This window comes from Seriola aureovittata, chromosome 19, assembly GCF_021018895.1.
Source record: "Seriola aureovittata isolate HTS-2021-v1 ecotype China chromosome 19, ASM2101889v1, whole genome shotgun sequence".
Classification (NCBI taxonomy): domain Eukaryota; kingdom Metazoa; phylum Chordata; class Actinopteri; order Carangiformes; family Carangidae; genus Seriola; species Seriola aureovittata.
Genome location: NC_079382.1, coordinates 22,787,678 through 22,813,156, shown reverse-complemented (window position 1 = coordinate 22,813,156; position 25,479 = coordinate 22,787,678). Strand labels below are relative to the sequence as shown.

Genomic DNA, 25,479 nt, shown 5'->3' with positions numbered 1-25,479 from the left:
GGAAGAAATCGTGTTTTTAAGTGGGGGGTGTGGCCTGTGTGAGCCTCTTTGAGACCATGCGGTTAGTCCAGGTGAGGTGGCCTGTATTGTTTGCTTGTATTGAATTGGTTTGTAGTGTGTCTTTGGCTGTTTAGGTGAGTTTGTTTGTTTTAGGTGAGTTGAATGGTGTGGTGTTGGAGAGTGGGGGAGTAGGGGGAGGTAGAGCACAGCCTAATCCGGCGGGGGAGAGTTTAGCTCAAAAAGGCATCTCTCCTTGACTCTACTTCCCTCATTCAAAATGGCCGCCACTTTCTCCAACTGTTTAGGGGAGTTTGTTTGCTGAATCTGCCAGTGTGTTTTGTCAGAGTTGATGATGGTGTTGTTTGTGGTAGCATAGGCAAGATAAAGGAGAAAATAGTTGTGGTGTGAGGAGCAGTGATGGCTGGCATTAGGGGAGTGACTCTGGGACGCCAGTGATCTCTGTCTAGCCTCCTGGAGGTGTCGTGGGACCAACTAGACGAAACACTGGTGAAAGGAGGTTCCCACCTGATGACCCCAAAGACATGTTAGTTATCACTGCTCATTAGTCTGTATAGCTAAATTAATAGTTATCATAGGACATGTTAAGCTTAGGGAGCTATTCACTGAGTCTGGTCCATTTTCAGTAGCACAAGTTTCTTGTGTTTACCTTAACCTCCTAAGACCTGAACTCTTGCATGGCGTGCATTTTTAATTTCTCTTTGCTATTTAGGCTGATTGGGACCTGAGAAAAATGATGTCCACATATGAGGACATTCGTTTTAAATTTTGATTACTGAGTGGCAGTGTAATATCCTCATATGTGGTCACCAGGCCCTTGTTGAGAAAAAGTTAGTATTGTGGTCTAGAGAACCCAAAATGTGAGGTCCACATATGTGGACGCCAGGTCCTAGGAGGTTAACTACTTTCACTAATTCAGCAGCTGTTTGCGTGCTGTTCAGATGTGCTAGTTACTTTAGCTTAGCGGTTAGCGCTAGCTTCTCTCTCTCTCTCTCTGTTGCTCGGTGTGTCTTGGATCAACAGATGAGCTTGTTTATCAGAGTGTGGTGTTGTTGTAGCTTCAGTGTGGAGGATTGTGATGTTTATTACATCTTCAGTGATGTCTGCTGTCTTACCTTCGACACACAGCTCCGCTCTTTAACTTGTCAGGTGATCTGAAAGTAAACTCAACAAACGTCTGTCGCAGTGTCCCGCCCACAGCACCATCTGATTGGTTACATGTCACGAGTGATAGCCTATCAACGCTGAAGGCTGCTGTGTGCATAGACCGGAAAAGACTAGAGCAGCTCCCGTGTGCAAGCGGAGGGATAAAGTGATATTTATATGACAACTCTTACATACAGAGTTTAATAGTTCACACTGGTGTCATGTAGTGATTGTACTGGCAGCTGCAGAGACAGCAGGAGTAAAGGAAGTAGCTGTACTGTTGTTATATCACAGCTGATGGTTCAGTGTAAACTGAGTTTCAGAGGAAATGTTACCACCTGGTGGTCAAACATGAAACGGCACCTTCATATAGATCAAGGCTCTGCTGCTTATACAAACATCAGACCTACAAAATAAAAGCCTTTTCTTTTAATAATCAATCCATTAAAACATGTAGAAGTGTTTCCTGTGTATTCATTGTGTTAGCAGTGAAGTCCATTTACACAGTTGTACATGTGAACAGAGCTGGATGCTGCTCATTGATCCTGACAGTAACAACAGCAGAGTGAACGGAGACAAAAATAAACATCAGACAGAATAAAATCATTTTACAAAAGTGTTAAAATGTTGATCATCAAAGTGATGAAATCAGACTAATCAATGTTCAGTGTCTGAATCTGAGACAGATCTGCTTCACAGTGCAGAGTGTGTGTGATGGTGAACAGAGTCCACTTTGATTTCAGCAGCTGACCTGCAGTCAGCAGAGTTTCTGTCCACAGGAGAAACTCTCAGACCTACAGACACAGAGACACTGAGGAACTGGGAAAGATCCAGAACCCAGGATACAGAGGTTCAGTGAAGGTGGTGTTGAAGGTGTGGAGGTGGATCAGTGAGTCAGAGGAAACTCTGTAGAAGGACAGAGAGCCAGCAGGACAGTCCACATACACTGCTACTCTGTTAGAGACAGAGGAGGAGATGGATGTTTCTCTCTTATTGTACCAGACAGAGTAACCACGATCATCAGAGCAGTTCAGACTCCAGGACTGATCATTTCTTCCAAACCAACAGTCACCACTGTTTCCTTTCCTTCTGATTCTTCTGTAACTCACTGATATAAAAACATCACCTCTCCACTTGATCTCCCAGTAACAGCGACCAGTCAGACCAGTTCTACACAGGAGCTGAGACCAGTAGTCAAATCTGTCTGGATGATCAGGATATGACTGACCCTCTGTCACACGTGTCACCTTCCTGTTGTTGTCAGACAGTTTGAGTTTTCTGTTCACTGTGTTTTCATCCAGTTCCAGTTCACAGGAATCTGATGGAGAGAACAAGACACAACACAGCTGCAGTTTATCATCTGTTGATTTATCAACAACTTCAATTCATCTTTGAACTTCAGTCAAGAAAATGTAAAAATCTAGTGTAACATGTGCAGCTGTGTTCTCATGCATCAAACTTAAAACACACTCACACTTCCTCAGACCAGGTCTCAGTCTCTGTGGTCCACAATGGTCCACCCTGGAGGAAGAAACAAAGTCAGAGTCAACTTCATCACCTTCACTCATATCCACCATGAAACATGAAGCAGAGCTCCTCAAGTTAGTCAGTTAGTCAGATAGACAGTGAGAGAGCTGCTGGTGTCTGTCCATCTGTCCACACCTGAGAGTGTCCAGTCTCCAGTGTGGATCCTCCAGTCCAGCAGACAGCAGATTCACTCCTGAGTCTCCTGGATGATTGTAGCTCAGGTCCAGCTCTCTCAGATGGGAGGGGTTGGAGCTCAGAGCTGAGGCCAGAGAAGCACAGCCTTCCTCTGTGACCAGACATCCTGACAGACTGAACACACACACACACACACACACACACACACACACACACACACACACAGAGCAAACATAATTAACCTGGACCATCATTTCATACAGTATACTGAGACTCAGGCTCAGTTACATGTTGAACTGCTGCGAAAGAACAAGTAACCAAGCAGAGGCTGAGCTGCTTATGGCTGGGGAATGGACTTTAACACAGGAAACTGTATTATCAAAAGCTGGCATTGAATGTTTGATCAGGTTTGTAATATGATCAACTTTGGTCAATATTGGGATATTTATTTGAAGCAAAGTTTGGTTGCTTGAGTTCAAACATTTAACATTTAAGAAATATGACAGTTTTTTAGTATAATACAATTGTGTTTCCATCACTACAGTGGACATTACACTGACTTACATCCAATTCCTTTTAATGGACTTCTGTGCTGGGGCCAGTACCACAAACCTAATTCAACTTTGACTGGCTGTCTTTGGGTTTTACCTGCTTCACTGAGTCTAACATTGGTAACCCTGGATAAGTAATAGAACAACAGCTTCTCTGTTCTGCACAAACACACTACACATGTGACAACCACCTGAGTCAGCAAACCTCCTCATTCCAATATTATAACCACATTTAATGCAAGATCATGAAAATGAATAAACGTCTCAACATTTAACTGTTACAAAAAGATGAATCCTGACCTTAGAGTTTCTAGTCTACAGTGTTGTCTCTCCAGTCCAGCAGACAGCAGGTTCACTCCAGAATCCTGTAGATCGTTGTTGCTCAGGTCCAGGTCTCTCAGACTAGAGGACTGGGAACTGAGGACTGAGGACAGAGCTTCACAACTTCTCTCTGAGAGTTTACAGCCACTCAGTCTAAAGAGGAATCAGCAAAACAAAAGAAAACAAGTATAAAAATTTGTTTTTTCTGTATTTACAAAAGAAAACAATACAGTTAATGTAGATGGATGAATGTGCACATACACAGCCTTGTTTGAGGCTTTGACCACTGGCAGCAGCTTCAGAAGAGCCTCCTCTGAAGCAGAGTATTTCTTCAGGTCAAACACGTCCAGATCTTCTTCTGATGACAGTAAGATGAAGACCAGAGCTGACCATTGAGCAGGAGACAGTTTATCTGTGGAGAGACGTCCTGATCTCAGGGACTGTTGGATCTGCTCCCCTAGAGAACGATCATTCAGTTCATTCAGACAGTGAAACAGGTTGATGCTTTTCTCTGCAGAGGGAGTCTCTTCGATCTTCTTCTTGATGTACTGAACTGTAGTCTTTTTGGTCTCTGAGCTACTTCCTGTGTTTGACAACAGACCTTGTAGGAGAGTTTGATTGGTCTGCAGTGAAAGACCCAGGAGGAAGCGGAGGAATAAGTCCAGGTGTCCATTTGGACTCTGTAAGGCCTCGTCCACAGCTCTCTGGTAGAAGAGTATTGGTTCAGGCTTGTCCCTCAGGAGTTTAGGTGAGCAATAGGTTGATTGTTTATCCAACAGCAGATTGAGTCCAGGGTTGATGAAGGTCAGATGGACATGAAGAGCAGCCAGAAACTCCTGAACACTCAGATGGACGAAGCAGAACACCTTGTCCTGGTACAGGCCTCTCTCCTCTTTAAAGATCTGTGTGAACACTCCTGAGTACACTGAAGCTGCTCTGATATCGATGCCACACTCTGTCAAGTCTGATTCATAAAAGATCAGGTTTCCTTTCTGCAGCTGCTCAAAAGCCAGTTTTCCCAGAGACTCAATCATCTTCCTGCTCTCTGGACTCCAGTGTGGATCTGTCTCAGATCCTCCATCATACTTGACCTTCTTCAGTTTGGACTGAACCACCAGGAAGTGGATGTACATCTCAGTCAGGGTCTTGGGCAGCTCTCCTCTCCTTCTGGTTTTCAACACCTCCTCCAGAACTGTAGCAGTGATCCAGCAGAAGACTGGGATGTGGCACATGATGTGGAGGCTTCGTGATGTCTTGATGTGGGAGATGATGCTGCTGGCCTGCTCCTCATCTCTGAACCTCTTCCTGAAATACTCCTCCTTCTGTGGGTCAGTGAACCCTCTGACCTCTGTCACCATGTCAACACACTGAGGAGAGATCTGATTGGCTGCTGCAGGTCGTGTGGTTATCCAAAGGCGAGCAGAGGGAAGCAGTTTCCCCCTGATGAGGTTTGTCAGCAGCACGTCCACTGAGGTGGACTCTGTAACATCAGTCAGGATCTCAGTGTTGTGGAAGTCCAGAGGAAGTCTACACTCATCCAGACCGTCAAAGATGAACACGACCTGGAACTGATCAAACCTGCAGATTCCTGCTTCTTTGGTTTCAGTAAAGAAGTGATGAACAAGTTCCACCAAGCTGAACTTTCTCTCTTTCAGCACATTCAGCTCTCTGAAGGTGAATGGAAATGTGAACTGTATGTCCTGGTTGTCTTTGTCTTCAGCCCAGTCCAGAGTGAACTTCTGTGTTAAGACTGTTTTCCCAATGCCAGCCACTCCCTTTGTCATCACTGTTCTGATTGGTCCGTCTCTTCCAGGTGAGGCTTTAAAGATGTCTTCTTGTCGATGGTTGTTTCTGTTCTGACTGGTTTCCTGGATGCTTTTTCAATCTGTCTGACCTCATGTTCATCATTGACCTCTGCAGTCCCTCCCTCTGTGATGTAGAGCTCTGTGTAGATCTGGTTCAGAAGGGTTGGGTTTCCTGCTTTAGCGATCCCCTCAAACACACACTGGAACTTCTTCTTCAGGTTAGATTTGAGCTGTTGTTGACAAACTGCATAATGACCCTCTGAATGACAAAGAACAAATAAGATAAATGAACAAATTAAAAAGTCAATGTTTCAACATTTTCTTCCCCTGAAGAATGAGTAAATGAACATATTTCCCTCCATCTGGTCAGTAAACGTCTCATTCTTCCATCATGTTAAATCCTCTTACTGCTCTGCAGACAGTCAGCCAGCTCCTCCTGCTTCATTCTCCTCAGGAAGTTCACTGTGATCTTCAGAAACGCCTCTCTGCTGCTCCTCCTCTGCTCTTCATCCTCACCACCCAACACCTCCTCCTCCTCCCTCTGACTCTCTGAGGATTCTGGGTAATCTGGTCTCAGGAGCCTCTGGACTCTCTTCAGCTCGTTCTTCACAAACATGGCCATGTTCTCCTCCAGCAGCTGGAACAGATGATAAACTGATCATTTCATTTAGAAAACAACATGTGACTCATGTGTCAGTCTGAAGGCCTGCTGGTCTAAACACAGCAACATGGACACTGTTAGGACCTGGATAGAAATTCAGCATTTAATCTGTGGTTGATGGAGTCAAACAGTAACAGTGTGATTGTACATGTACAGACCATAAAGATGGAGTCCAGGTCTGGTTGATGCTGCTGGGCAGACTGATCACTGTGGACCTCTGAGCTCTGCTGCTCAACTCTGTGGAGAAAACACCAACTTTAAGGAAGATGAATGACTCCACTCTGACACACCTTATTACAGGTGACTGATGGATGGTGATGGATAAGAGGGAGTGATCTGTGGGATGATAATGCTGGTAACACCTCAGGGTCTCATCATCATCATCATCAACATCATCAGTGCTGGGCAGCAGAGCAACATCCAGGGTTTGGTTTCTGTCTGGATGTTCAGTTTTAAATTCTTACCTTCCATCAGCAGGTTGTTGAACTTTAAAGTCAAAAGGACGAAACATTGACCGGTCACTCTTCATGGACACACAGCTGGGTTCAGGAGAGTCTGGTCTCTGCTGCTGCTTCCTGACACTAACAAACAAGTGACAAATGAAAAGGAGTTTTAACCTGAGAACAGATGGATTGTGAGCAGACTGTCTCCAGGTGAAATGTTAGCAGCAGATAGAGAATCAGTAAGAAGACAGTGGTTGAGTAACGTTCTCCTGTTCATCAACATGTCTCCTGTCTAATCAGTGGTTGGCTCTTTGTTCAAAGCTGTTATTGAGTAGTTGATGGCAGATGTGACAGTGAGTGTGAATAATGATGGAGCAGTGATGTGAGTCATGGACAGTTAGAGATCCTCATCTCACCTCTGAGCTCTGGTCTTTCTCTCATGTTCCCCACACAGAGTGGTTTTAGAGGGAGGGGCTCCCTCCTCTCTGTCCTCACACTGATCCATGGCAGAGCCCCCACCTGCTGGGAGAGCTGCACTCGGTCTTCAAGACCAACTTTACAGTGATGTCTACCACTATTTCATTGAGGGCTCTACCACCAGACGATGTTAAGGATAAAGAAGAACGTTCCTTTTTATTAAATAGCGTTTTTGTCTAGTAGAGAAAATATATGGAACAAATTAGAGTTCACTTCATTTGACTGACGATATAAATCAGTTCTGTGGTAGAATAAAGAAAACACTCACCAGGTGAATTCAGATCTACATCCAGTCACAGAGTCATTCTTCTTTTACCTGGAGAGGAAACAAAATGAGAAACTGCTGCAATTCCTCCTCCATCAGTCCATCATCATCAATCGGAAGACACTGTCACACTCTCATCACTTCACATTCAAAGCCTAGAAACACAAACATGACAATAAATCAGTGTCACCTACAACCAGAAAGTTAATCTCCAATCAGAAGGAACCTGCCAGGAAACTCTGACAGGACGTATCACGTATCACTTCTTTTATAGCTGCTATAGTCGTGTTATATATTTTATGTCTTATTTTACTTTGTCCTTTTAAGGGAGCCATGAAGTCATGGAAACTTCAAAGAGCCACAAATAATATTAATATTATTTTGTTATAAAAAGAAATGTTTATTGTTGTAACGTGAAGTTTGTATGTTGTAATAATGTGAAAATATTGATTTGTAACATGAAAATATGTTGTTAAAATGTGAAAAGTTTGTGACTGAATATGGTGACCTTTGATACTGACAAAACAATAAAATGAATTGCGCACACACAATTCATGGCTTCAATAAAAATGTTCACACAAAAAAAATTTAAACAGTTTCACAACGTTTGACTGCACTTTATATAAAATCTGTCAACATAGAATCACATTTCTTTGTTTCAGTGGAGTGAGTTTTGTGCTGAAAGCTAATAAAAGTTAATAAAACTATTTTTATTGATCAGTTTGCTGTTATAACCCATCTAGCTGTAGTATTGCTAACATAACTGCAGCAGATTTTTATTTCTATGATCAACATATTAGCATGATTAGCGCAGCATGAATGAGTAAATTAATGGTACAGAGGTAACATTCATGTTGATGTACATTTCAATGTGCAGATGTTTCCAGTAGTTTTTCTCCTCTATGTTCATATACATGAAAATGAAGGAGACTAAACATTAGATACTTACAACACCAGCACAGAGTGGCAACTATGAACCACAGAATCAAACAGTCGTGTCACCAAAACATTTATTGCAGCACTGTTATATTGCATTACATCACACTACGGCTGGGACGATTATCCGACGTAATCGACGTTGTCGATTGTAAAAATTATTCGACGTGGAATTTTAGTGTCAACGCGTCGTGTAAAACCACACAGGGAAAATGTTCATAGAACAAAACCGGAACTTTCTAATGGGACCGTTTATATCCATCGTCTTTGGTTTACCCGGATACAAGCGCAGCGCACGGACTGGGACAACGCGGTGACGTAATTGAAGTCAGTGACTACGTGAATGATTTGCGTCTGTGTAAATCTATTTGAACAACACGGCGGCGTCTACCAGCAGCACGACGGAGCGCGTGGAGCAACACGCGGCAAAAAAGGCTCGTACACGGTCCTGCAGAGTTTGTGAATACTTTAATCTTGACACCGACAGTGCGGTAAACTGCAGACTCTGCAAAGTGCATCTGGCATATCACTCTAGCACGACAGTCATGCACGAGCACATAAAGAGGAAACACCCTGGTGCAGCGAGTCAAGATGTTGGACGGGGCAAATTGTTATATTAAATGACTAACTGGAAAATAATTGCAATAAAATTACTGTTAGGTTAATAAAAAAATAATCGTTAGATTAGTCGAATAATTGAAAAAATAATCGCTAGATTAATCGTTTAAAAAATAATCGTTTGGGACAGCCCTACATCACACAGGTGTTTCTATTTTTCTGGTCACTTGGTGTGATTTATCAACAGGCTGAACTTCAGCATCAGCAAAAAAGATTTTCTTACTTTGTCCAGTTTTTTATTCGTTTTCACCAATGTAACACATTTCTACTACCATCATCGCTACTGTTCTCAGGTCAGTTTAACACAAATATGGTTACGTTACCTTCTGGTGGTGAAAATACTCTTCATGAAGCTGATGAATGAAGGTGAAATTAAATTGCAGCTGTAGCCGGAACAGCCTTGAAGTCCCGACAATTCTGCGTTGTGTTCAGGTGCAATATGAGATACCGGACACTGGAGATGCTTTTCTTTATTCTGTTCCCCACAATCTGTAATGTGACATTCTGAGTGTGAGCGTTTACACATTTCCACGACCGGCTACCTAACACACAAAAACAAAGAAACAAAGATAAGGAGAGATGAATTAACATGTGCGCTTAGACGCACCCCTCCGCACCCACACCCACAGGGAGAGCTCCGGCAAGCTAGCTTGCTCTCTTCGTTCAACGTGCAGATGAACAACAAACCATACATGACCTAAAACCTTTACAAACACATCACAGACCAATATTCTCAAATTTAACTGCTTCCAACTACACTTAAAACTTAAAAAATGAACTTTTTAGTTTAAGCTATTTCAAACACTTAGCGCTCTCCATCAGGTTAACGATCACTGAGGAGAGGCGGATCTGACATCACAACCGACATCATGGAACTTCAAAATAAAAGTGCTGACTATGAGAATAAAATAACCATAAAATGTGAAGCCAAAATTAATAAATAAGGTTACCTCATTCTGAAAACAATGTTAAATAATGTTGAGATAACATAAAAATAATCATAAAAATAAGTCAAAACACATAATAGAAAGGATTTTGGTGAAATTAATAAAATAAAAGAAAAAATTATACAAAACTCTTTCCTTGTCCGTTACACAGCTTCAACCAGGAAACCAACTCGAGACGGTACAAATCTGTAACTGACAGCAAGAGGTTTTCAAAGGTCTGTTGATCCACGCACAGTCTCAGCTCTTTGTGTTGAGAATTTCTTCAGGGAAATCTGATCAGGGAGGAGCTCTGACCTTTGGAACAACTGAAGTCAATCATTAACAGCCATAATCAATCCTTATCAGATAGACCATAACAACTCGATGATACAGTTTTATCTTCAGTGAGTTTTATTTTCCAACAAGGAAATAAAAAGTGTGAACATGGCCTTTACTTATGTGGTCTGTTATATATCTGTGACATGTGAAAGATGGGACAAATGAAATATCCTTTTACACTCCATAATTATTATTCATAATTATAACATCAGTGAGGTCAATTCCAGAAGCAGGTTTAGTGATAACTCTGAGTTTCTTCACCCTGAGATGAACAAACCTCTAGGTTTTTGAATATAGGCTGTAGATTGTCTGAAACTGTTTTAACAGCATTTCAGTCACTGTATATACATTTACTACATATTCAAATACAGCCATTGATGATGTTGAGCAAGATTTTTGAATGTAAAGTAGATATCTGAAAATTTACACTCAGCTTTAACCTCAATGCTTTTAAACTGAAAATCATGCAAAATCATGAAGCTGTTCCTGGGTCAGAATCTGAGGTTACAATCATTGATTTTTAAACTTCTGATCCGTTTCTGATCTGAAACTCTGAGTTTCCCATCTCATGGTTCAACTCAGAGTTCAATGTTAGGCTCAGAGTTAGTTAAACCTGCTTTCTGGAATAGACCCCTGTTCTTACCGGTAAGGTGTCATGAAGCCTCGTGACAACGACCGCTAAACATAGTATAAAATCAACTGAATAAAGTTACCCTGTGTACACAAGAGCCAACAAAAAAAAAAAACAACCCAGACACGAACGTTAACCCACGTTAGCATTGCCAGCTAGCGAAAGCAACATTTGCCGGACAAATTCATGATAAAACAGAAAGTTAGCTAACCTTATCATAGCTTTTGTAGCCGGTCACTAATGAATACAAACATGTAACACTATGAACCATTAAGTTACTGAGGAGAAGAAAAGCCGGTTCCGAGTCTAGCTGGAGTCCTTTAGCAGATCGTAGGTTTCTCCATCTCGGTAAAGCCAGACAAGTACTTGCCTAACGGTCGGACAAGGAAAGAAATTCAGCCGTGGACTTAACCGCCGGGACCGCGGATACGTCACAGAAGGAGCGGGAGCCATTAAAACGTCAACAACCGTTAAAAGCTTAAAAACATGATGGGTGTTTTGAAGGTCCGCTGGTCGGCTGGGATTTGAGCTGGTAGTCCTCCTGTGCCCTGGTCGTATCTCTTTCTTTGTCGGAGCCTTTTCAGTCAAAAAGAAAAATAGTTTCTACAGTGGAGAAAGTTCTGGAAGGTCTCCTTCACCTGGACCGCTGTGTACTGCACATAGCCTGTACATAAACTGCACTGTGACGTCTACGTGTGGGCGGGGCCTGTGTTTGTATAATAATGGGAGGGCCAACGGTTTAACAGGAGGGACATACATGCACTAACATGCGCGTGCTGCCAGTCCAGAAACCAAAACTAAGAACAGAGAAGCTCGGACAACATAATGAGGCTGTGGCTTTCTTCACTGCTCAGGATGCCATTACTCCACTATATCTTTACTTAGAAAATAGTTGTTGACTCCTATATTAGTGTTTAAAATCTCTCAAGTTTGTCCAGTGATACTGAGAAGTGGATGTTAACTAATATAATTTAACTAATGTTTTTATCTAAGGGATAAAGGATCCATATCAAGATGTGGTAACACTTAATTCAGATAGTCCACCTACAGAGACTTTACAGAGTATTTGTAACATTTCAACAGGTTATTAGCTGAGATTCAACATTTATACTGTTTTTTTAAACCTTTGCTAACTTTTCTATTATCTGATGCATAATCGTACATTGTTGAACATTGATTGAGAATTCAAATGTTCGAGAAGGATTAAAGAAATGTTACAAATGCTCTGTAAACTCTCTTTACGTCGACTATCCAAAAAGAAAGTGTAACCCAAGATCTGTTATCCCAAATATCTACAGTTAATCAGCATCAGCCTCAAACTTCCAGTCTTAGTTAGGCTATAACTGTCACATGAAATGCTTCTTTTTATAACAACAGGTGAATTCCACAGTTTAAATATCAACAATAAAAAAGAAATATAATTTTTAAAATGCCACAAAAATAGTTCAAACACAAATAGCGGAGTAAGGCATTCAATTAAACACAGCTTAAAACAAGTTGAAATACCAACTCAGTTCAAAATGTGAATAAAAACCTGATCAGTCCGGGGGGGGGGGGGGGTAGTGTCTGAATAATAAGGGTGGAGGGGGGGAGTCTCTTTGGGCTCCTCTGTGGTCTCTCTGTCCAGTGGTTTTATGGCATACAACCCACGCTGGATGGAGCAGCTCTCATATCTAGAAATCTGACCGAGTTTATTTCTACAAAAATTTTACAAAATAGATGCGAAGTAGAAATTTCACTAAAATATTTGTCAGTGAATTCCAACCAATCTCCCTTTATGGTTGTGAAGTTTGGGTCGACTCAGTCTTCAGGACTACACTAGATGGGACAACCCTCTCACAGAGACCCTGCATGCAGAAAGCTCTAGTTCTATATAAACATCCAAAGAAAAACACCAATCAGTACACAGGGCAAGTGGACCAATAACAGATTCAATTCAAGTGGATCACTCCCAAGGTTTCGATGTGAGATATGTTTATTTCATTTTCACTTCCCCTAAAGCATTTGGTCTGATGAATCATTTCTATAAATCCAAAAACTTTTAAATCCCAATCTGGATTATTAAATCCTGAATTTACAAACTGAATGTCAAAGCACTCAAATAATCAATCCATTAAAAAAACATTGCTGCCAGTAGAAGTGTTTCCTGTGTATTCATTGTGTTAGCAGTGAAGTCCATTTACACAGTTGTACATGTGAACAGAGCTGGATGCTGCTCATTGATCCTGACAGTAACAACAGCAGAGTGAACGGAGACAAAAATAAACATCAGACAGAATGAAATCATTTTACAAAAGTGTTAAAATGTTGATCATCAAAGTGATGAAATCAGACTAATGAATGTTCAGTGTCTGAGTCTGAGACAGATCTGCTTCACAGTGCAGAGTGTGTGTGATGGTGAACAGAGTCCACTTTGATTTCAGCAGCTGACCTGCAGTCAGCAGAGTTTCTGTCCACAGGAGAGACTCTCAGACCTACAGACACAGAGACACTGAGGAACTGGGAAAGATGAAGAACCCAGGATACAGAGGTTCAGTGAAGGTGGTGTTGAAGGTGTGGAGGTGGATCATTGAGTCAGAGACTCTGTAGAAGGACAGAGAGCCAGAAGGACAGTCCACATACACTGCTACTCTGTGAGAGACAGAGGAGGAGATGGATGTTTTTCTGTTGTTGTGCCAGACAGAGTAACCATGAACATCAGAGCAGATCAGACTCCAGGACTGATCATTTCCTCCAAACCTACAGTCATCACTGCTTCCTTTCCTTCTGATTCCTCTGTAACTCACTGATATATGAACCAGTCCTCTCCACTCGACCTCCCAGTAACAGCGACCAGTCAGACCAGTTCTACACAGCAGCTGAGACCAGACATTAAATCTGTCTGGATGATCAGGATATGATTGATCCTCTGTCACACGTGTCACCGTCCTGTTGTTGTCAGACAGTCTGAGTCTTCTGTTCACTGTGTTTTCATCCAGTTCCAGTTCACAGGAATCTGATGGAGAGAACAAGACACAACACAACTGCAGTTTATCATCTGTTGATTCATCAACAACTTCACTGACAGTTACTGAAAGTGAATCATTTCATATTCAACTGTGAACAATGTTTGACTACATTTAAATTAAAATCCAACAGTCCAGTTACTGAACATGAGAGTCCAGATGTCAGTAATGTTCTGCTTGTTTTCTGCTGTGGACCTGAGGATGACGACTGATGGAGATCCACATCAATAAACATGTAGTGAATAAAGACTCACTAATAAAACTGGATCATCATCTTCCACTGCAGCACAAAGAAGCTCTGAACCATCTGCTTTCTAAAACTGTCATCACCTCACATTCAGCACAACGTTCACACCTTTGACCTCAAACCTCAAACTGTCGTCTGCTACAAACACTTTGACAACAGTCAGAGGAGTGAGGGTCCACCAACTGGTTTCAAGCTGGTTTTCACTGACCAGGGGCCAGATGCAAAAAAACTGTGTAAACAAAGACAGAAAAACACATTGTTTTCTTCAGGATTATGAAGCTGTGAGTTCACATGGTTCTGGTTCATGAATCTCAGTCTCTGTGGAAGTGGACGCACATACAGGAGCCTCATTTCCACAGTGAGACAGACATGGATGTCGACAGTAAACACTCCCTGAATCATGTGTTTGTATATCAAAACTTGTGTCTGCTTCAGCAGTCTGTCCACCTGTCAGTGAAAAGAGCGGCAAAACACAAGAGCAGTTTTACCATCGAGACACATCCACAAAGTTTCTAATGATGTCGTCACACAACCACTGAACCACTGTGTTCAATGAATCAATGAAACTGACATCAACATCAACCAACAATGTTTTATTAGTAAGATTCAATCTTTCAGTCTATTTTCCATCTCAAACTCGTCACCTGCAGCTGGCCCCAGGTCTGTCATTCAGGGAGGAAGTGGAAGATAAATGGCCTGTTGTGTTTATGACTTGTAGGTTTATCAAACACATCAGAGAAGAAAACTGAAGGTTTCCTGAGCACAATTTATATCAGTCAAAGGTGAAGTACAACCTTACGAGCAGCACCTGAAGGCAACAAAACTCTTCTATAGAATCACTGACAGACAAAAAACCAGAAGAAACAAAGTCAGCTTTGTGTTTCCTCCACTGTTGATAAAATGTATTGATTAGTTTTGTTGGATCACTGTGTTCAGTTTGTTGTGTTTGTGGATTTTAAATTGATTGAATTCAAACATCTTTCCAGCCACACTGACAAAAAACAGAAGCTGAATCCTGAATGAAATTTCTCTGAATTTCAGTCAAGAAAATGTAAAAATCTAGTGTAACATGTGCAGCTGTGTTCTCATGCATCAAACTTAAAACACACTCACACTTCCTCAGACCAGGTCTCAGTCTCTGTGGTCCACAATGGTCCACCCTGGAGGAAGAAACAAAGTCAGAGTCAACTTCATCACCTTCACTCATATCCACCATGAAACATGAAGCAGAGCTCCTCAGTTAGTCAGAGACACAGTGAGACAGCTGCTGGTGTCTGTCCATCTGTCCATACCTGAGAGTGTCCAGTCTCCAGTGTGGATCCTCCAGTCCAGCAGACAGCAGCTTCACTCCTGAGTCTCCTGGATGATTGTAGCTCAGGTCCAGCTCTCTCAGATGGGAGGGGTTGGAGCTCAGAGCTGAGGCCAGAGAAGCACAGCCTTCCTCTGTGACCTGACATCCTGACAGACTGAACACACACACACACACACACACACACACAAGTGTGTTTCCATCACTAAAGGGGAGATTACACTGACTTACAATCACTTCTTGGAGAGCTACTGTAACTCTAAACCCAGTGAACTTGTTCTTTGTGTCCAAAAGGAGGTTGATTCCTGACAACGTCCCTGTTAAAGACATTCAAGTCCCAATGACATGATTAATACTATATACACACACACACGCACAAACAAGACCTTACTGTCAGTGTAAACTCTCTGAGCTAAAACGTTCACATTAGTCAAGTTTAAAAATCAGCATTAGATGCTCACAGCTGTAAAAGGACTGTAACTGTCACTGACACTAATGGAGCATTGTGTTGGTTTAGACTCAGCACTGAATGTGTGTTTTGTATTGGTTGATTGTATCAGTCATTTTTATTATTCTTCACAATCATTGGTTTGTGGTCAGCAACATCCAGTCATCTTCACACAGGTGTACAGGGAGAGGGTTGATGTGACTAAGTGTTGCTGAGAGGAAGACTCTGACTGTGGTCTGAGTTTCCCACCTTCCCAGAGTTTTTCCTGCCTGATCTTACCTAGGTGTTTAACTTCTGTGCTGGGGCCCGTACCACAAACCTAATTCAACTTAGTTTGGCTGTCTCAGGGTTTTACCTGCTTCACTCAGTCCAATACTGGTGACCCTGATTAACTAGTAACTTCAAGCTGGTTATTAACTGGCTCAGTTAATTCTGGTTCTGCAATCCAGCATCGATAGTGTTTAAATGAAATAGGTGGAGATGTTGATTAAAATCATCAGAACCATGACTGAAATACTGAATATAAAATGAGATGAAATGGTGAAACACATGAGAAATTCTGGTTGTAGAAACACAAAATATCATATTCAACAAGGTGAAATGTAAAGAATATGATTACATAACTATAATAAGAAGCTGTAGAAACACTAAAGATCATCTCAAAATATTCAAACAGTGTGAGTGTATGAATAATATATGTCTTTACTATAGAGTGAGTGTTTTTTCTTTTTCTCTCCCTGATGATGAACAAACTATTTTGAATATCTGAGGCAGTTAGGAAAGTGAAAGTAACATCATCACTTTTACTCCTGCCTAAAGAAAATATGTTATATGAGGATGACAATGTTATATGAAGGAACTATTGAATTTAAGTGCTGACTATTGAGCAGGAGACAGTTCATCTGTGGAGAGACGTCCTGATCTCAGGGACTGTTGGATCTGCTCCACTAGAGAACGATCATTCAGTTCATTCAGACAGTGGAACAGGTTGATGCTTTTCTCTGCAGAGGGAGTCTCTTCAATCTTCTTCTTGATGTACTGGACTGTGGTCTTTTTGGTCTCTGAGCTACTTCCTGTCTGTGTCATCAGACCTCGTAGGAGAGTCTGATTGGTCTGCAGTGAAAGACCCAGCAGGAAGCGGAGGAACAAGTCCAGGTGTAAAGTGTGAGTGTATAAATGATCATATATGTCTTTACTATAGAGTCAGTATTTTTTGTTTTTCTCTCCCTGATGATGAACAAACTATTTTGAATATCTGAGGCAGTTAGAAAAGTGAAAGTAACATCATCATCACTTTAACTCCTTCCTAAAGAAAATATGTTATATGAGGATGACAATGTTATATGAAGGAACTATTGAATTTAACTGCGCATTCAGGCTGCACTATATCCTACTAAAACAACAGTTTTCTCAATCAGTGTTCTGAATGAAAACACTACACTGGTGACAATCACCTGAGTCAGAAAACCTCATCCGTACAATATTAACACATTTAATACAAGATCATAAAAATGAATGAAAAGTCTTTAAGTCGACTGTTAAACAAAAAAGATGAATCCATACCTGAGACCTTCCAGTTTACATTGTGGACTCTCCAGTCCAGCAGACAGCAGCTTCACTCCTGAATCCTGCAGGTTGTTGTTACTCAGGTCCAGGTCTCTCAGACTAGAGGACTGGGAACTGAGGACTGAGGACAGAGCTTCACAACTTCTCCTTGACAGTTTACAGCCACTGAGTCTGAAGAGGAATTCCAGAAAGAACTATTAACATAATCAATATTTTAAATAAATAAGTATATACACAACAGATAAACACTAACCTGAGACATTGGAGTCTGTGGTGTTGTCTCTCCAGTCCAGCCGACAGCAGCTTCACTCCAAAATCCTTCAGGTCATTGTTACTCAGGTCCAGGTCTCTCAGACTAGAGGACTGGGAGCTGAGGACTGAGGACAGAGCTTCACAACTTCTCTCTGAGAGGTTACAGCCACTGAGTCTGAAGAGGAATCAGCAAAACAAAATAAATCAATTGAAAAAAATGTGTTTTTCTGTCTTCACAAAAGAAAGTTATACAGTTAATGTAGATGGATGAATGTGCACATACACAGCTTTGTTGGAGGCTTTGACCACTGGCAGCAGCTTCAGAAGAGCTTCCTCTGAAGCAGAATATTTCTTCAGGTCAAACACGTCCAGATCTTCTTCTGATGACAGTAAGACGAAGACCAGAGCTGACCATTGAGCAGGAGACAGTTTATCTGTGGAGAGACGTCCTGATCTCAGGGACCACTGGATCATATTAACTAGTGAACGATCATTCAGTTCATTCAGACAGTGGAACAGGTTGATGCTTTTCTCTGCAGAGGGAGTCTCTTCAATCTTCTTCTTGATGTACTGAACTGTTTCCTGATTGGTCTCTGAGCTACTTCCTGTCTGTGTCATCAGACCTTGTAGGAGAGTCTGATTGGTCTGCAGTGAAAGACCCAGCAGGAAGCGGAGGAACAAGTCCAGGTGTCCGTTTGGACTCTGTAAGGCCTCGTCCACAGCTCTCTGGTAGAACAGTGTTGGGTCAGGCTTGTCCCTCAAGAGTTTAGGTAAGCGATAGGTTGATTGTTTATCTGACATCAGATTGACTCCAGACTTGATGAAGGTCAGATGGACATGAAGAGCAGCCAGAAACTCCTGAACACTCAGATGGACGAAGCAGAACACCTTGTCCTGGTACAGGCCTCTCTCCTCTTTAAAGATCTGTGTGAACACTCCTGAGTACACTGAGGCTGCTCTGATATCGATGCCACACTCTGTCAGGTCTGATTCATAGAAGATCAGGTTTCCTTTCTGCAGCTGCTCAAAAGCCAGTTTTCCCAGAGACTCAATCATCTTCCTGCTCTCTGGACTCCAGTGTGGATCTGTCTCAGATCCTCCATCATACTTGACCTTCTTCAGTTTGGACTGAACCACCAGGAAGTGGATGTACATCTCAGTCAGGGTCTTGGGCAGCTCTCCTCTCCTTCTGGTTTTCAACACCTCCTCCAGAACTGTAGCAGTGATCCAGCAGAAGACTGGGATGTGGCACATGATGTGGAGGCTTCGTGATGTCTTGATGTGGGAGATGATGCTGCTGGCCTGCTCCTCATCTCTGAACCTCTTCCTGAAGTACTCCTCCTTCTGTGGGTCAGTGAACCCTCTGACCTCTGTCACCATGTCAACACACTCAGGAGGGATCTGATTGGCTGCTGCAGGTCGTGTGGTTATCCAGAGGCAAGCAGAGGGAAGCAGCTTCCCCCTGATGAGGTTTGTCAGCAGCACGTCCACTGAGGTGGACTCTGTAACATCAGTCAGGATCTCAGTGTTGTGGAAGTCCAGAGGAAGTCGACACTCATCCAGACCGTCAAAGATGAACACGACCTGGAACTGATCAAAGCTGCAGATTCCTGCTTCTTTGGTTTCAGTAAAGAAGTGATGAACAAGTTCCACCAAGCTGAACTTTCTCTCTTTCAGCACATTCAGCTCTCTGAAGGTGAATGGAAATGTGAACTGTATGTCCTGGTTGTCTTTGTCTTCAGCCCAGTCCAGAGTGAACTTCTGTGTTAAGACTGTTTTCCCAATGCCAGCCACTCCCTTTGTCATCACTCTTCTGATTGGTCCGTCTCTTCCAGGTGAGGCTTTAAAGATGTCTTCTTGTCTGATGGTTGTTTCTGGTCTGTCTGGTTTCCTGGATGCTGCTTCAATCTGTCTGACCTCATGTTGATCATTGACCTCTCCAGTCCCTCCCTCTGTGATGTAGAGCTCTGTGTAGATCTGGTTCAGAAGGGTTGTGTTTCCTGCTTTAGCGATCCCCTCAAACACACACTGGAACTTCTTCTTCAGGTTAGATTTGAGAAGTTGTTGACAAACTGCAGCAGGACTCTCTGAATGACAAAGAACAAATAAGATAAATGAATAAATAAGTCAATGTTTACACATTTACTTCCTCTGAAGAATGAGTAAATTTTTATTTTTTTTTATTTTATTTTATTTATAGAGCGCATTTCATGCACAAGGCAGACACAATGCGCTTTACAGCATACAACAAAACAATAAAAAAACAATACAAATAGCACAGAGTAGACAAGCGCGCACACACACACACGCACACACGTTCAATCAAACGCTGTTAAGAGGAGAAAAGTTTTTAACCTATTTTTAAAAAGATTGACTGACGGGGCAGTCTTTACTGCCTCAGGCAAACTGTTCCACCTGCGTGGGGCATAAACAGAAAATGCAGCCTCCCCTTCCTGAGTTTTGGTGCGGGGAATGACTAGTGTACTAGTGTTTGTGGACCTGAGGGATCTTACTGGTGTGTAGGTAATTAGCATGTCTGTTAGGTACTGAGGTGCAAGACCATTTAGTGCTTTATAAACTAACAGGAGGACTTTGAAATCTATTCTTTTTTTGACGGGTAACCAGTGCAGGGTTTTAAGAACGGGTGTGATGTGTTTATATTTTTTTGTACCAGTGAGAATACGTGCTGCTGCATTTTGAATTAATTGTAATTGTCGAATGCTTGTGTTTGCGAGGCCAGTGAATAGGCCATTACAGTAATCTAATCTGCTAGTTATGAATGCATGAATTAATTTTTCAGAGTCAGGTTTTGATAGAAAACTTCTTAACTTAGATATATTTTTTAGGTGGTAGAAAGATGATCTTGTGATGTGGTTAATATGACTCCTGAAGTTTAAATTGCTATCCATGATTATGCCAAGATTTTTTTTGCAACAGTTTTACTCTCCAGGGAGAGGGACTTGAGGTGTTCAGCCACTCTCAGTCTTTGAGTCTGTGCACCAAAAATTAGTATTTCTGTTTTGTCTTTATTTAACTGCAGGAAGTTTTCAGTCATCCATTTGTTAATGTCACTGATACATTGGGTGAGGGACTGTATGGGAGATAAGTCATCATGGTATAGAGAAATGTAGAGTGGCGAATCGTCTGCATAGTTGTGGTAATTAACATTATGGTTAGTGATGATATGTGAAAGTGGAAGCATATACAGGTTGAACAGTAATCGTCCAAGAATTGACCCCTGGGGAACCCCACATGTGACGTCCTTTTTTTTGGAAGAGAAGTCGCCGATGGAAACATACGACTTCCTGTCATGTAAGTATGAATTGAACCATTTAAGAACAGGACCAGATAAGCCCACCCATTTCTCGAGTCTCTCTAGCAGAATTTTATGGTCAACCGTATCAAAGGCAGCACTGAGATCAAGTAAAACAAGAATGGATATTTTTTTGGAGTCTGTGTTTATATGCAGGTCGTTTATTACTTTAATGAGAGCTGTTTCTGTACTATGGTGGGGACGAAAACCTGATTGATAAATATCTAGGAGGCTATTTGATGTGAGATATTTTTTGAGTTGAATGTAAACAGTTTTTTCAAGTATTTTACTAAGAAATGGCAGATTGGAGATGGGCCGATAGTTTGCTATATCATTTGGATCCAAGTTCTTTTTCTTCAGGAGTGGCTTTATGACGCCTGTTTTAAGTGATGTGGGGAAAATCCCAAACTGAAGAGACCAGTTTACGATTTTTAAAACTTCGGGTGCTAAACAATTGAAGACGGTTTTAAAAAATGTTGTTGGAATAGGATCCAAACAACAGGTGGAGGATCTGAGCTGACCAACAATATTAGAGAGATCTGTAGGATCTAAGCGGTCAAACTGAGACATAAAACAACTGGAGCCCCTGGAGAAAGGATGGAGAGGATCATTTTTTGGTCTGAGGGCACTGATGTTTTCTCTGATTGTGTTAACTTTGCTATCAAAAAATAAAGCAAATTGCTCACATTTTTCTGTAGACACCAAATTTGATGGGATGGTGGATGGTTGATTTATGAGTCTGTCAACAGTGGAGAAAAGTACTTTACTGTTATTGATATTTTCATTTATAATTTTAGAAAAGAAAGACTGTCTAGCTTGTTTAATAGTTTTGTTATATTCATTCAGTTTGTCCTTATAAATCTCATTATGAACCTTAAGTTTTGTTTTTCTCCACTGTCGCTCTGCCTGGCGACACTTTCTTTTAGACTGACTGACCTCTACACTAGTTCTCCATGGAGCTTTTAGTTTTTCTACATATTTAGTTTTGACTGGTGCAATGTTGTCCAGGATACTCTGTATTTTTGAGTTGAAACTGTCCACAGGATCACCAGCTGATGATACATTGGACAGTGACAACTTATTCATGGTTCCTTGAAAACTTTCAATTGTGTTGTTGTTGATAATGCGTTTTTTGATTGTACGGGAACCATTATGGTATACAGAAGAAGCAGATACATTAAAATATATGCAACAATGGTCAGAGAAAGCTACATCTATTACACATGGTGTAGTAATATTAAGTCCTTTTGTGATGACGAGATCCAAAGTGTGTACTTTGTTGTGGGTGGGTCCACGGACATGTTGGGAGAGATCAAATGCCTCCAACAAACTCAAAAAGTTAATGGCATCTGGATCTGTTTCATTGTCAATATGAAAGTTGAAGTCACCTGATAAGATAAGGCAGTCATAGTCGGTGGAGACCTTGGCTAGTAGTTGAGAAAATTCTTCCAGAAAGCCACTTTTCATTTTAGGTGGACGATAGACTGTGACTATTAAGATTGAGGTTTTACAGTGTACAGATATTGCTAAGTATTCAAAACAATTATATTCGCCAAGAGAGATGTCCTTGCAGCTATAAATGTCGGAAAAGACGGCAGCAATTCCACCACCTCTCCTGTTTGCTCTGGTGGTGTGAAAAAAATTGAAATTGAAATAAATGAACATATTTCCCTCCATCTGGTCAGTAAACGTCTCATTCCTCCATCATGTTAAATCCTCTTACTGCTCTGCAGACAGTCAGCCAGCTCCTCCTGCTTCATCCTCCTCAGGAAGTTCATAGTGATCTTCAGAAACGCCTCTCTGCTGCTGCTCCTCTGCTCTTCATCCTCTCCGTCCAACACCTCCTCCTCCTCCTCCCTCTGACTCTCTAAGCATTCTGGGTAATCTGGTCTCAGGAGCCTCTGGACTCTCTTCAGCTCGTTCTTCACAAACGTGACCATGTTCTCCTCCAGCAGCTGGAACAGATGATAAACTGATCATTTCATTTAGAAAACAACATGTGACTCATGCATCAGTCTGAAGGCCTGTTGGTCTAAACACAGCAACATGGACACTGTTAGGACCTGGATGGAAATTCAGTATTTAATCTGTGTATGATGGAGTTAAACAGTAACAGTGTGATTGTACATGTACAGACCATAAAGATGGAGTCCAGGTCTGGTTGATGCTGCTGGGCAGACTGATCACTGTCGACCTCTGACCTCTGCTGCTCAACTCTGTGGAGAAAACACCAACTTTAAGGAAGATGAATGACTCCACTCTGACACACCTTATTACAGGTGACTGATGGATGGTGATGGATAAGAGGGAGTGATCTGTGGGATGATAGTGCTGGTAACACCTCAGGGTCTCATCATCATCATCATCATCATCATCAGTGCTGGGCAGCAGAGCAACATCCAGGGTTTGGTTTCTGTCTGGATGTTCAGTTTTTAAATTCTTACCTTCCATCACCAGGTTGTTGAACTTTAAAGTCAATAGGACGAATCATAGACCGGTCACTCTTCATGGACACACGGCTGGGTTCAGGAGAGTCTGGTCTCTGCTGCTGCATCCTGACACTAACAAACAAGTGACAAATTATATGAATTTTTCTAATCACACTTGAGAGACACAGACTGGGATTATTGTCCTGGTGAACATGTGCAGATTTTCTAACCAGGGGACGATGAAGTGATTGAGATGATGTCAGTCGTATCCACATCGAATAAAGAAGTGGGGATCAGAGAGTCGTGTGCTGAGAGGTTTTCTCTACTATGTTTCTCACGACTCAAGTTCAGGAGAGTCAGATAACAACACAGTTCAGTTTTAAATTCTTACCTTCCATCAGCAGGTGGTTGAACTTTAAAGTCAATAAGACGAAACATTGACCCGTCACTCTTCATGGACACACAGCTGGGTTCAGGAGAGTCTGGTCTCTGCTGCTGCATCCTGACACTAACAAACAAGTGACAAATGAAAAGCAGTTTTAACCTGAGGACAGATGGATTGTGAGCAGACCGTCTCCAGGTGAAATGTTAGCAGCAGATAGAGAATCAGTGAGAAGACAGTGGTTGAGTAACGTTCTCCTGTTCATCAACATGTCTCCTGTCTAATCAGCTGTTGGCTCTTTGTTCAAAGCTGTTATTGAGTAGTTGATGGCAGATGTGGCAGTGAGTGTGAATAATGATGGAGCAGTGATGTGAGTCATGGACAGTTAGAGATCCTCATCTCACCTCTGAGCTCTGGTCTTTCTCTCATGTTCCCCACACAGAGAGGTTTTAGAGGGAGGGGCTCCCTCCTCTCTGTCCTCACACTGATCCATGGCAGAGCCCCCACCTTCACACCAACACAACAACATGCTTCATTACAACAGGGTTTACTTCACAGGAAACATTAGTTCTCCTTACTGTCACTAACATGTCACAAATAAACCTCACCCTCACTTCCTCCCAACAACACCCTGTTTGTTATTGCAGATATCGGGCGACTGTAACAGCTCTAAGAGTTTAACACAGAGAGTCCACAAACCAAAATCTCTTATTCATGTTTATCCCATATTCAAATATTATACTACATATTATCACTATATATTACATTTCTTTATAATACATAGATTTGGTTGTGTAGGTGGCAGAATCCATTTATTATTATCCTAAAATCTGTCGTAGTGCTTCTACATTCCTTCTGTTCAATACGGATCATAACAAATACCAGGGTTTGGAAACATTTTGATCTGAGGATGAGTCACTCCCTCATAACTTCAGAGTACAAGTCTAAAAAAAACATCAGCGACATTAAAACCAGTCTAAGTCTGTGTTAGAAACCCAGTCTGAGTCAGGTGAGTCCCAGACCAGGTGATGTAGTTCTACTATCTGTCCACTAGATGGTGCCACCTAAACATTTAATGCCTCAATATCAGCTCAGCAGAGAAAGATGAGGTGCAATAATGTGGATATAAGAGTCTCATTGATGATATTTAATGCCACAATAATCTCTTCATGTGTTGTAACTCACTCAAAACGTATTTGTTTAACACAAAACTTGGTGCAGCACCTTCCAAATGTTTTCAATAATACAATGTACAACCTCAATAAAATTCCCACATCTGGTTTTAATCTATAAATTTAATACAGGGCTCCATTAAGTTTTAGTTTTGAGTACAACTAAAATTCAGTTGTTCAGTCTTTAACCTCTAAAAATGTATTTACTGACTTCCTGAAAGCGGTTCTCATGTCGACACATAAATCTAGTAGGCCGTGCCCTCGAAACGTCATGTACAGATTTCTCTGGAGGATTCTCACCTGCTGAACTCACTTCAGGTCGATTTACAGACACTTTCCACCTTCATGTGTCGAGGAAACATCTGGAAAGAAGAAGCTGTTCATTCTCCCTCGTCAGTCCTGGTGTCTGTGAGCATTTGCTCTGAGGACGAGACACTTCCTCAAACTTCAGAGTGCAGTGAGCGAGTCGTCACAAACCCTTCTTACCTGTCAGAGAAACCACAGATCTCGTGGTGCACATCTTCTCTTTGGCCACTAGATGGTGATAATCGACCATC

The 25,479-nt window shown here is 41.7% G+C and overlaps 2 protein-coding genes across 2 annotated transcripts; both read right to left on the bottom strand.

Moving 5' to 3' along the window:
• Window positions 1-1,578: 1,578 nt before the first annotated feature.
• On the bottom strand, window positions 1,579-25,373 carry LOC130187278 (protein NLRC3-like). Its single transcript, XM_056404723.1, is given in 11 exon segments — window positions 1,579-2,482; window positions 2,639-2,685; window positions 2,827-3,000; window positions 3,678-3,851; window positions 3,960-5,529; window positions 5,532-5,762; window positions 5,912-6,140; window positions 6,323-6,401; window positions 6,629-6,745; window positions 7,024-7,126; window positions 25,223-25,373. Coding segments are annotated over 10 exon segments (3,234 nt in total). The 5' UTR covers window positions 7,113-7,126; window positions 25,223-25,373; the 3' UTR covers window positions 1,579-1,958.
• On the bottom strand, window positions 12,768-23,496 carry LOC130187277 (NLR family CARD domain-containing protein 3-like). The gene is made up of 9 exons (XM_056404722.1): window positions 23,384-23,496; window positions 23,077-23,155; window positions 22,663-22,894; window positions 17,910-19,713; window positions 17,628-17,801; window positions 17,372-17,545; window positions 15,344-15,517; window positions 15,165-15,211; window positions 12,768-13,794 (listed from the first exon to the last, which is right to left on the bottom strand). Exons 1-9 carry the CDS (start codon window positions 23,491-23,493, stop codon window positions 13,274-13,276), a joined length of 3,315 nt encoding a protein of 1,104 aa, XP_056260697.1. The 5' UTR covers window positions 23,494-23,496; the 3' UTR covers window positions 12,768-13,273.
• Window positions 25,374-25,479: the final 106 nt, after the last annotated feature.